The 11989-nt window shown below is 42.9% G+C and overlaps 1 protein-coding gene across 1 annotated transcript in view; it reads right to left on the reverse strand.

The window, feature by feature from the left end:
• Positions 1-2121: 2121 nt before the first annotated feature.
• The window catches only part of SV2B (synaptic vesicle glycoprotein 2B), an 84826-nt gene continuing 74958 nt past the window's right edge, over positions 2122-11989 (reverse strand). Inside the window, exons 9-10 of the mRNA XM_004709890.3 lie at positions 7899-8058; positions 2122-2767 (exon numbers count right to left, since the gene is read on the reverse strand). Of these exons, the coding sequence (XP_004709947.1) occupies positions 2584-2767; positions 7899-8058 (344 nt within the window). The 3' untranslated portion in view covers positions 2122-2583. The remainder of the gene's footprint in view (positions 2768-7898; positions 8059-11989) is intronic.

An 11989-nucleotide genomic window follows, 5' to 3' on the forward strand; every position in this document is an offset into this window, starting at 1 on the left:
GATTTGCTCAGTAGAGTTGAGTGTGATTCCTTGAGGCCTACGCAGATACCACAGAGAGTTTCTTACGTTGGAACATGAACCGAGAAGGAACTAGACGGCCAGAAAGGCTCTACATTATTCTCCCAATGACCTGCCACAGGGACTATTTTTAAAGAAGCATTTATCTCAGCAGGAGTGACAGCATTTAAGAAGTGGCCGGGTACCACTTTTAGACAATTCTTCTTGCTGAAAGGCTGCTAAGAGTGGCTGCACCCTTCACAAAGGGCTAAGTGATGGATGGAACCGGATATGCCCTTGGTTGGTTGGGCAGTTGGTTTCAAGAGCCATAAAGATAATGGAGAAGTTCGAGCTTGGAAACCAAATGGAAAAACCCAAGTGTGACTTTGGCCAAAGCACTACAAAATTAATCAAATTTTGAATTTACAAGACTCATCCTGACTAGAAATACAAACTCTAACTCGGTTGTAAATTTCTCCAGTGGTAGCTACTCACTGAATTGTATTTGTATTATCCCATTGAAGAGTAACAGTATCAGGGATATGGTCATTCTAGATTGACACAATTCTATTTTATGAAGCTAGCCACTGTATTTTTACTGCAAAAATATGGAAAGCATATTATAATTGTATTTCATGGACCTTTGACATAGCATTTATGTTATATAACGTCCTTAAGACACTGAAACCTTATGACATGATGGCATTTTAAATACATGAGGAGGCTTTAAAAAGTTCATGGAAAAAAACGTTGTTAGTTCTTAATTCCACTTTTCCCAGAAAAATTTTAAAGCCCCTCATATGTATATTTATGTATAATAGTAAATATAAAGTATGTTGACACATTTGGAAGGTTTTTTCCTTCTTCTTCCAATACCTGCAGCCATGTTTATGTATTGGTTTGTATTTACCAAGTTTTCCCACAATTTATGCATGCCTGTAACATTTTTTGCCAACCGCACCATGCCCCCCACCCTGAGAGATTTTCATAAGCAGAAGGATGTGCCAGTCTTCTTGGGTAAAGACTGGAAACCCCAAGATTGGAAACTGGATCGCCATGAGTTGAAATCAACTCACGGGCAGTGGGCTTGATTTGAGTTGGGTTTGCGCTCCCTATGAGAGAGCTCTGGCGGCACAGTGGTTAAGCGCCCAATTGCTAGCCTAAAGATCAGCAGTTCGAGGCCACCAGCCTGTCTCTGAGAAAAAGGCCTAGCACGCTGCTTCCGCAAAGATGGCGGCCCTGTAGAGTTGCTGGGTGCCAGCATGGACTCTGAGGCTATGGGCGTGGTCTGTGGTTTTTGCTTGACACTCTACACTGCACACCAACGACATCGGATCCAAAAGCCCTGGACCTGGGACTCGGAGGACCTGATCAGTTGTGACAAATACAAATTATGGCTTACTCCTACAGCGAACAGAGAGGATTTACACTTTGGAGAATGGTGGCTCCACTGTCCCACCCGTCCAACAACGTCCACGCTGTCCACGGGTCTTGTTCTCTTTAGCAAAGAGCCGGCCAGAGGTGACAGGACACATTTCCTGCTGCTGGGTGTGCAGCAAAGTCAAATGCTAGTACTGAGAACCGTGAGCTTGAGTTTTACACGAGAAAAGCACACCTATGTGAAGAAACGTGCCTAGATTAAATGAACTGTACAACATAAGTTTGCTAAGTGCATCCTCCCGATGGCAAGCTAAATGGCTGTCAGAAATTGTGTTTGCATTTCCTTCATTCAGACCCAATTTTCTGGCACATCCAACACTCAATCTTCCCCAAATATGGCTAAAAGGTGGCCCACACTTGCAGAAACCATTTCTGAAAATTAACCCCAAGTACTGTTATGTACAAACTTAGTTCAGAGAATACTTATCCTACTAATTTTCTTTTAACTAGTGGGAAAAAAAAGGAATAAATACAGTATCATTTTAAAACTCACTACAAAATGATCCTGGGAAGCTTCAGACATCAGGGAGAAAGTAGGTTTCTATAGATATTGCTCAAATGTTTGTTGTTGCTTTATACCAGAGTATCTTTAATACTTCTCTGCCAATTTTCAAATGGAAAATAGGATGGATAAGACTTTTAAATGAAATGTGTGTATGTATATACATATATAAATATCATGTATACCAACTCCAATATTTATTGGCTAACTCTAACCTCCAGCCAAGTCAAAATGTTAGATCCTTGGGCTCCCAGGAGTTTTGTGGAAAAGCATTTCCCACCCTTAGAATCATTTAAAAGGCAATGAAGTCTTGGAACCCTACTGGGGGAAACGCACACATCTTGCTTAGAGCACTGATTCACTAGTATTACCCTTCTTCCGATTACCTTGGGCTGGGAAGACCTGGAACCTACAGTTCTATGATCTTAAGGGTGACTCAGGCACCCCCAAATCAGTCACCTGAGTTATAAACATATGAACAGCAGAAATGAGTCCTAAACTAGAGGCGACAAATTCAGCTTATCCTCCTGGGCTATCGAAGATCCCCTGTGGACAGTCACAGACAAGAAGCGTGGGTGCCATTAAGGGTTCTAGTCAAGGTTCCGCAGATCTTCCCGTAGAGCTTTCCTTTCTCCTCAGGTTGTTCACATCAAGACCTGCTCCCGAGTCTCTGGCAGTCGAAGGGCAATCAAGCCACCTCCTACCAGGGAAGTAGCAGCCAGAAGGATGGGTACCACTTTGGTTATCCCAACAAAAGAAGAAAAGATGGTGTTTCCCAGGATGGCACCAAACTTGCACAATCCATTGAGGATGCCAAAAGCTGTTGCCCTGTAAAAGAAACGGAAATTGAGTCATTCTGAAAGACAGGAGTGGGCCTCAGTAGATGAGCAGGACTTAGTTGTTTTTGTATTCTGTTTTGATTTGTGTTTCCCTGCTGGGAGTGATGTGCAGTAAGACTGTGGAGGAATATTATTTTCCTAAATATAAAAGTAACAACTGCCCATTTTAATCAAATTAAGAAATACAATTACATAGAAAGGCATAGGAAAATAACAACTATATAAGCTAACCAGAGAAGGGCATAACCACTCTTAATATTTTCAGCATTTTCTTTAAGTATTTTTTTCTTTTCAAGTATCTCATTTTAGGACTTGGATGCTTCTGTGACAAACAAATTGGTTTCAAACAACACCAACAAATCTCATTTTACATTTCTGTCTTGCTGGGAATGCTTCTTGTCCAACACGGAAAGCAGGAAGGAGTTTGAAACGCAGGACTTGCTCGCCTTCAGTAGCATCCTCACCCTCTACTAGCAGAAACAGCAAGGTACCATTTCTCCAGCTGGAAGACTACATTTCCCATAGCCCCTTGCTGTGAAGTAAGGTTAAGTAACCAAGTTATAGCCAAGTACCAGTGGAAGCTTCTCAGATACCTTCGTTAAGAGATTTTTGAGTGGGCCTTTTGCTCTTTTCTTCATCCTTTTCCTTTCATTTTGCTTCCCGGAAGACAGCAATCCTATTTTGGGGCTCTAACTGAGGCCACTCAAGGGAGAGCAACACAGCACGATAGAAGGAAAGCAACAGAGAATTCAGAAACCCTAAGCTGCCTTCCCCCTGACTTCTGTTCTCGCTCACTGCCAGCCCATCGATTCTGACGCAGAGCGACCCCGCAGGACAGGGTACAGCTGCCCTTGTTCGTTTCCAAGACTGTAGCTCCTGACGGAAGTAGAAAGCCCCGTCTTTCTCCCACAGAGCAGCTGGTGGTTTCAAACAGCTAACCCTAAGATGAATAGCTCAACGAATAGCCCATGTATACCACTAGGAGAGAAAAATCAAATATCTAACTCTTGAGAGTGCAGTTATTTGGGGCTTCTGTAACCTATGAGATAACTAATACTAATGATTACTCCTTAGTCCAATTTCCTTTTGTGAGCCATTACTAGCCATTCATCTTTTCTATCGTCATAGAGAAAGACAATCTTTGCAACACTTGCTCTCCACGACTGAAGGAAAATGTTTCTTTTTCATACCAAGGGTTTATTAAAATGTAACTTTACTTGATGTAAAAGCCCCACTAAATGAACTGGTTTTCCTCAAACTCACCTGTATCCCTTGAATTTAAGACTGAAAATCCCTGGTGTGAGAAAAAATCGATGATTGACACACCAAGGCTTTGGCGTTGGTGACCTCTGCACTCTGGTTTGGATCCCTTGATTCGAGGGTGCTCAATGGAAGGTGGCCCAAGACCATCAAATATTCACTAGTTTAATGCCCTCCTTTCTTTACTATGGCATGCATTTATCTGATCATGTTTCTACCCTTGTGAATGAATGTTATTGAAAAATATGCCCCATTATCAACACCCCTTGTCAATAAGAGTTGTATGAGCCCCTAATAAAATGTTTTTTTTTTAAAGAAAAGAAAAATGGAATTTAAAATAATAGAAGAATTCCAAAAAAAAGAAAATAGTGCTCAATCATTTAAGAGTTTAATCTTTACAAATGAACAATTTATGGAATATGGTTAAGAGCCAGTCTATATTTGTATAGCTTCCTTTTCTCAAGTGTGTTAAATTCTATACCATTGGATAAATTAGTAACACTATCAACAGAACTACCTATGCCCAAGGTGGATGATGTGCTCTGTCATGAAACGTTAATGAGGTTTCTGAAAGGAACCAGAGATGTATATAAACCATAGATAAGTGAATGGGGCTCACACTTAGTTCTAGCCCCAATATAAGAACAATTAGTTCTTATGACATGGCCCTGTTCAATGCCCATCCTCACGAAGAGATCACTGAAGATGTATGTGCTACAGCAAAATGTGGTGAAGAAAGTAGATGGTGCCTGACTACTACATATATATATTTATTTATTTATATAGTGTCTGAGGTCTTAAAGGCTTGTCTTCAAACAAGCAGACATCGAAGTGAGGTGTCAACTAAATCAACATGGAAGAAGCACACCAACTTGTGTGATCCAAGGATGATAAATAATAAAACTCAAAGGAGGGAATAGTATCAGAACTTAAATTGTCAGCATTATTTGCATAGGGATAAGAGTAGGAGCCCAAAACCCATATGCAGGTTGCCTACATGGATTAAGCCCCCAATGAATGCCCTCTGGACACAGTCGAGGGGTGTGAACTGCCTTGTTACCAGACAGGGTGTTGTAAAGTAGGTTACAGGAGATACAATGTTTAAATGTTTAAAATGTTTTATCTGATCACTTAACCTCCCTGTCACCCATCTTAAATTTGTTCTAGTTTTTTACTATTCCCTGCTTCTTATCGTTTGTTATTGTTGTTGGACTTTTTGTTTTCTTTATTTTGCTGGAGGGGGTGGTGGTATGTTTTCCCGTGTATGAAATCAGGGTAGGTATGACAATAGAGACAGTACCTGGATTCATGACTCACTAGAGATATGGGAAAGGACGCTGGAGGGAAGTAGAGAGCCAGTAATGACTATAAGAAGGAAGAAAATATGCCAGGATTGATTGTAGTGATGAGTATGCAACTATTTTAATATGATTGAATTATGGAAGTATATATGGTATGTGAATTATATGTCCATCAAACTGTTTGTTTACATCGGACCAACAGACTTGCTCAGCACATCTTCAATTAGTAAAAAATGTAGTGTCTGCAAAGTCCAATAAAGCAAAGCACAATTCTTTTGATGTTTGTCTTTAACTATACCATATTGTAATTTTGTAGTCACTGATCCTCAATCCCACATCTTTTAAAAAGAGTTTTTCTTCCTATGTGTGCATACAGATTTAGAAGAGAATATATTGGGAAAATATTAGAATATATACATTAGTTCACATGGACACATTAGAGGAATTTTTAAAATTTTCCAGTGGTGGGGGAAAGGTATCCCTTAGAATTTTAAATAAGCTCAATTAAATTTATGGTAAAACTTGAAAGGTTTAGAAAAGTGAATCTTCTTTTGTAAAATTAAGGCCGATCTTTACATGCATCTCATTTTGCTTGTTTATAGCCCTTAGGAAAGCTTTATGGTTTTCTTCATGTATCGGCTTCGTTCCTGTCATTAAACTGTTTGCTCTTTATTTTATAGTTTTTACCTTATTTAAATATTCTTAGCTACACTCTTAACTTTTTTGATGTATCAAAAACCTGTATTTAGTTTTACTACTGATCATCTTATCAAATCATTTTACTCTTCTCTAACAGTCCCATCAGTTAATTTTCTTATATTTCCTAAATGTAAACTTACATCCTATTTAAGTAGTTGTAATGTCTCCTCTCCTCATTTTTACATAACTTAACAGTTTTGTGATTTGGAAAAGGGCCCCAAGTATTGCACTCTGTCACTGAATTGTGTTGCTATCATTAATGGTTCCTTTGAAGTTTCCTTAACCTGCTTTCCATCCCATCCCATAGTTCTTTTTGACCACAGATCCATCCTCCTTAAAATTGACAAATTGCCTACCATGAGAATGACTGTAAAGTAGTGATTCTGACTCTGTGTTTTTAAACTAGGTCTCTTTCCAAAAATATACACAAAATAAAAAATAAACACTGGGCATTCCTGTTACACTCTCTGAAAATAACCTTGGCCCTCATCCCTTTCTTTGCTTCTCTCACCCACTGTCCCTCTATTTACCTAGCTTTCATCCTTTTACTCGATCTCTCAATACCAAGCCTGCTCTCCACTCTCTAGCAGATTGAGTGACACCATTAATTAGACCTCTCAGAGTGAGCATAGGTAAGCCAAAATGGAACACTGCCCCGTCCTGTGACATCTCCACAATTGTTCCTAGGTTTGAGCCCATTGTTGCAACCAGTGTGTCAATCCATCTTGTCCATCTCTTTTTCTCTGACCCTTGACCAAGCATGTCCTTCTCAAGGGACTGGTCTCTTCTGCTACCTTGTCCAAAGTACATGTCACCATCCTAGCTCCTAAGGAGCGTTCTAACACTACTTCTAAGACAGAACTTCGTTCTTTGGGCAGCGGTAGAACTTTCAATATTCTTCATCATACCCATAATTAAAATGGCTTCATTCTTCCCTGGTTTTCCTTATTCAGCGTCCAGCTTGCATGTGCATATAAGGCAGTTGAGAATACCATGTCTTGGGCAAGATGTACATTAGTTCTCAGCATGACATTCTGCTCTTTAACAACTGAAAGAGGTCCGGAGTGCTGGTGGCATCGCACGGAGCCCTGGGGGCAGAGTGGTGGTGCATTGGGCTGCTAACTGCATGGTTCTCAGTTTGAAACCACCCGTAGCTCTGAGGGACAAAGACAGGGCATTCAACTGTTATCAGTTCCAGTCTTGGAAACACCCAGAGGCACTTTTACCTGCCCCACCGGGTTACTACGAGTCAAAATTGATTTAGGGGGGAGGGGGGGGGCTTTTTCTCTTGATTTCTTGATGCTGCTTCCATGAGAGTTTATTATAAATCCATGTAAAATGAAATTCTCGACAACCGTAATCTTCTCTCTGTTTATCATGCCTTTCCTGCTTATCACCTATTGGTCCACTTATAAGGAATTCTGTTTCCTTTTACATTGTTTTGGTTTACATTGAAGGGTATAATCCACACGGAAAGCTGTTGTCTTTGATCTTCCTTATTAACTGCCTCAAGCTCTCTTCACTTTCCGCAGCCAAGTGTGTCATCTGCATATTGCAGGTTGTGAATAGGTGTCACGTAGAGTTTCACCGGTGCTCCCCTCTGACTCCTCTCTCTCTCCTGCACATCGTGTACACTGTCATTTGCACTTGCCAGGCCCACCATAGCACACCATTCCCTGCCCCACGCCAGGTCGAGGCCAGCCCTCCTGCAGGGGAAACTCATCAGCCAATGGGTAGCTCATGCCAGCAAGCACTAGGAAAACAAAGATGACCGAACAAGTGAAGGACTGAGTGAGTAGACAGCCTCTTTTGCAAAGAAGACTAAACAAGTAATCCAGGGAAGTCCTAGGACAAGCTGACCTCTGATTGGTAGGGTATAGCTCCACGGTAATCACATCCAGAGCATTCCAGGCAGCGATGCTGGTCCCACAGAACAGGCACTGCCAGCCAATCATTGCAGACTCACTGTTGCCAAAAAACAGGAAGAAGCAGCAGACTGCGGAGATTAACATAGAGCCACCTACGGAGGAAGATCACAGAAACATGAAGGTCGCTGTGAAGAGTTTACAATCAACGACAGAGTTGGCATGCATAATTTCCAGGACTTCTGAAATGAACTGCAACTTGGAAGACCTCCCAGACCACTTTCATGGTCAATAGTGTACTAGGAGGCACAGAACGCATTGAATGGCTTTATACTCATGGTTATGGCTTATTATAAGGAAAAATACCTATTATAATCAGCCAAAGGAACTGTAGCATAGAGCAGAAATCGGATGGCATCCACATGTGAAAACTTTTTTGTCCTCTCCCCAAGGGGTCGGGACGCAATATTCTCCAAGTATCAGTGTGTGACATAACTCACAGAGCACTGCCAACCATGCAAGTTCACCCAAGCATTAAGTGTTCAGTTTTATTGGGGCTTCAGTCCACAGGCCCAATTAATTTATTGCCTGACGGATTGCCTGTGTAGTTCATTTCAGTCTTCACATCATCTCACATGGATGACTCAAGGACCTCACTCTCAATTACACGGTTGGTCTTCTGACAATGGTCAGTCCTTAACCTTCGGACGATTGGGTGTGACCTGCCTTATCCCAAGAGCCAGTATGTTCAGTCCCCACAAGAAACAAAAATACTTCTATCAAACATAACATAGATTATGTCTCAGAATCTAAAGGTAAAAGCTACATCTCTCTTTGGACAAGCCAATTTATTTTTGATTGCATACTCTTACCTACAGGTCTGGTCCCATCCTCCACCAACACAACTGTACAGGTAGTAGCATTACCATCCCCCACATGCAGAAACATCAGTTTGAACCCCACAGGAGGCACCAGGGCCATACGATGAGATCAGGTCACTTCCAGGTGAACTTCCAGGAAAGATTACAAAGTCACTTTGTGCCAAGTTTCCCAACCCAGAATGCTTCGGGATGGGGAAGAGGGGATATATGTTTGAGAGCCTGCTCTGTTCCCTAGGAAACTAACCCTTGTGGATTGTACCACGAGGACTCCCTTGACGTGCTCCCTCCATTCTGCCAGCTCTTACTGGACTCAGTCAGCATTGTGTCTTCCTCTCTTTCCTGAGGTCCTAAGGCGGTAACTGCTTCCCATTGTCACCCGTCTCTGGGTGTCTCACCTGCCTTATTTGCTCCCACCGCCCTGCTTGCATGTTCTGTAAGAAGTCCCATTAATAAAACCTTTCTCCTGGATCTACCTGAGGGGATTAGTTTTCCTACCAGGACTCTGGCTAATACAGTGAATGGTAAGAGATCCCACTAAAAGAAGGTTGTGTCTAATCCTGTCTACAGCCAATAGATGGAACCCAGAGGAGCTTGGCAGTCCAGACTCAATGTGGGTAACAGACAAAAAGGTAGCTGTAAAGGACGGGAGGATGAAGTTAGTGGGAAGCAGGTAAGACAGCAGGTCCAGAACAATCGTCCAGGAGATAGAAGGCACCTCCTGCCCTTGGGAAGAGGATGTACACTCTCTGGATGCCAACAACCAGAATGTTGCCCTGGTCTCTCCAGAAATGCCTCCTGGGGAGCCTCCACCAGGAATCTCCACCCTCTGACCCTCCAGTAGTCAAGATTAACCCCAAACCTTGCTGAGAAGCCGGGAGCTGATCGCTGTCCTGGTCCTGACTCCGGGAAGATAGACATTGGTGAAGCTTAGGTTCTGGTGAGAATATGTATTCAAATTGGCCACAGAGGAAAACCTGAAGAAGACGTGTGCTGTTTATTTTCCACTTTATTCCCATTCTCACTCCAAATAGCCTGGATCTGCCCTGGACAACCTTGCTCTGTGCCCTAGGAAGCTAACCCTGCGGGTCACATCCCCGCCACTCCCTTGACATGCACCCTCCATGCTGCCCACAATGAGCAGGTAGCCTGCTAACTTCTTCCCTGCTAGCTAGGAAGGAGCTAGACTGGAGAGGAGACTGCCACCTGCTGGAGCACACAGGCCCTGAGCGCTTCGCCATCTCAACCAGTGGTTCTCAACCTTCCTAAGGCCCGTGACCCTTTCGACCCCCAACCATAAAATCACTTTCATTGCTACTTCATAACTGTAACTGTTAGGAATCGTAATGTAAATACCTGAGATGCAGGATGTATTTTCATTGTTACAAATTGAACATAATTAAAGCATAGTGATTAATCACAAAACAATATGTAATGATATATTGTGAAATATTTATGTGTTTTCCAATGGTCTTAGGCGACCCCCGTGAAAGGGTCGTCCGCCCCGCCCCCCCAAAGGGGTCGCGACCCACAGGTTGAGAACCACTGATCTAAACGCATGCACTGCTTACAATGGTTAGACAGGAGGCTCTGCTCATAATCAATGCTGAGCTCATGTTTCTAGAATGTGACACAGGTTATGAAGGGACTCCCTGAGCCTGATACATTAGAGCCTCTCACAGTAGGCCTACAGCACACTGCACTTCCAGCCTCATAATCCTCCTTCTTCTTCTAATTCAGAAGCAGAACCCAAAGCCCAGTCTCACCACTGCTCACCTGGGAGACCTTTCCTTAGTGTCTCTGTGCTGCCCCATTTCCCCGGTCTGCAAAATGTTGGTAAAGATCATGTTGCTTCATAGGGTTAGTGTGAGCATTAAATAAGTTGTGATTGTGGGTAAAACCTGATCTATAATAAGCCCTTCATAAGAGTCTGTTACATAGACCTTCTCAATCTCTGTCTATCTCTCCTAATAAAGCACAAGGTTACTGTCTGCCTCAATCACTGAATGGACGCCTGTAGCCTACTGCAAATCCTGACAGAGGGGATGTGTTACACAAGTACATGTCTATCAGATGAATAAATGAAAGAGTGACAGCATTATCAGGAAATGTTCTAGTATGCTGTTAGCAAGAAACCACCCAGAAAATAGTGTGGCTACACAAGCAGGCCCCGTAAGATGTCAACAGATTCTGCTAGTGGACCATGGGTAGGGCCACTTCAGAGCAGACCACACACATCCCACCAAGACAGGTGGAAGAGAGATTTATTAACTGCAACTTATTTATTGCAGTTCTTCTAGAGGGTGCTAGCCTTTTTGCTGAAAATGGGAAATGATATGTAGACAAAAGAAGGCACTAAGTGCTTGGGGAGCTTTTAATCTAGCTCAGACCCAAATGCAGACATGAATAAAAGACTAGCCTATAAAAATTAATAGCTACTAGTTCTATGCGCCTACCTTGGGACAGGGGCCTGCTATTAGTAGTATTATACAAGTGAGTTTTTGACCTGAGACACAGTACAAGAAGAGCTTCGATGGTGACAGAAAGAACATTCCGTCTCCCCTTCCCCTGCCAGCCACCTGTACCAACCTCCCCTCAGACCCCCAGGCAGTATGCCTGGTAAACTTGTACACCCTGCCTTCCCAAGAACTTACCAAGCTACCCCAGAATCAGACATAGACCTCACTGTTAGACACTGCGCCTCAAAGACTGGTGATAGGCTGCAAGAAGTGCCAGAGATTTACTGTGAGGCTCCTTAAATGGAGTTCTCATTTTCACTATGCATGAACAGAAAACCAGAGAAGCCCTGGTAGCGTCATGAGTTACATGTCAGCCTGCTAACCGCAAGGTCAGCAGTTAGAAACTTCCAGCTGCTCCTCAGGTGCCCGATGAGGTTTTTGAATCCTGTAAGGATTGACAGTCTCAGAAACCTGCAGGTGCAGTCCACTCTGCACAGCAACAGGGTTACCAGGAGTCAGACTGGACTCCACAGCCACGCCTGAGGGATGAGTAAACCGAATGAAGTGCAGCAAAGCAAGAGATTATATCCACTCAGAAAGCTAATTTGGGGGAGATGACCACCTGACTCCCGGACAGAGGATTTACATGCAGAGAGTTTGACTGGCTGACTGTAGACACATTGTCAGGGAGAATCCATCACTGAACTCATGGTGGGTACCGGGAAATCCTCAAAGAGATAGAGGAACTC

The sequence above is a fragment of the Echinops telfairi genome, unplaced genomic scaffold (genome assembly GCF_000313985.2).
Source record: "Echinops telfairi isolate 266 unplaced genomic scaffold, ASM31398v2 ScPeMD7_7409;HRSCAF=8447, whole genome shotgun sequence".
Classification (NCBI taxonomy): Eukaryota; Metazoa; Chordata; class Mammalia; order Afrosoricida; family Tenrecidae; genus Echinops; species Echinops telfairi.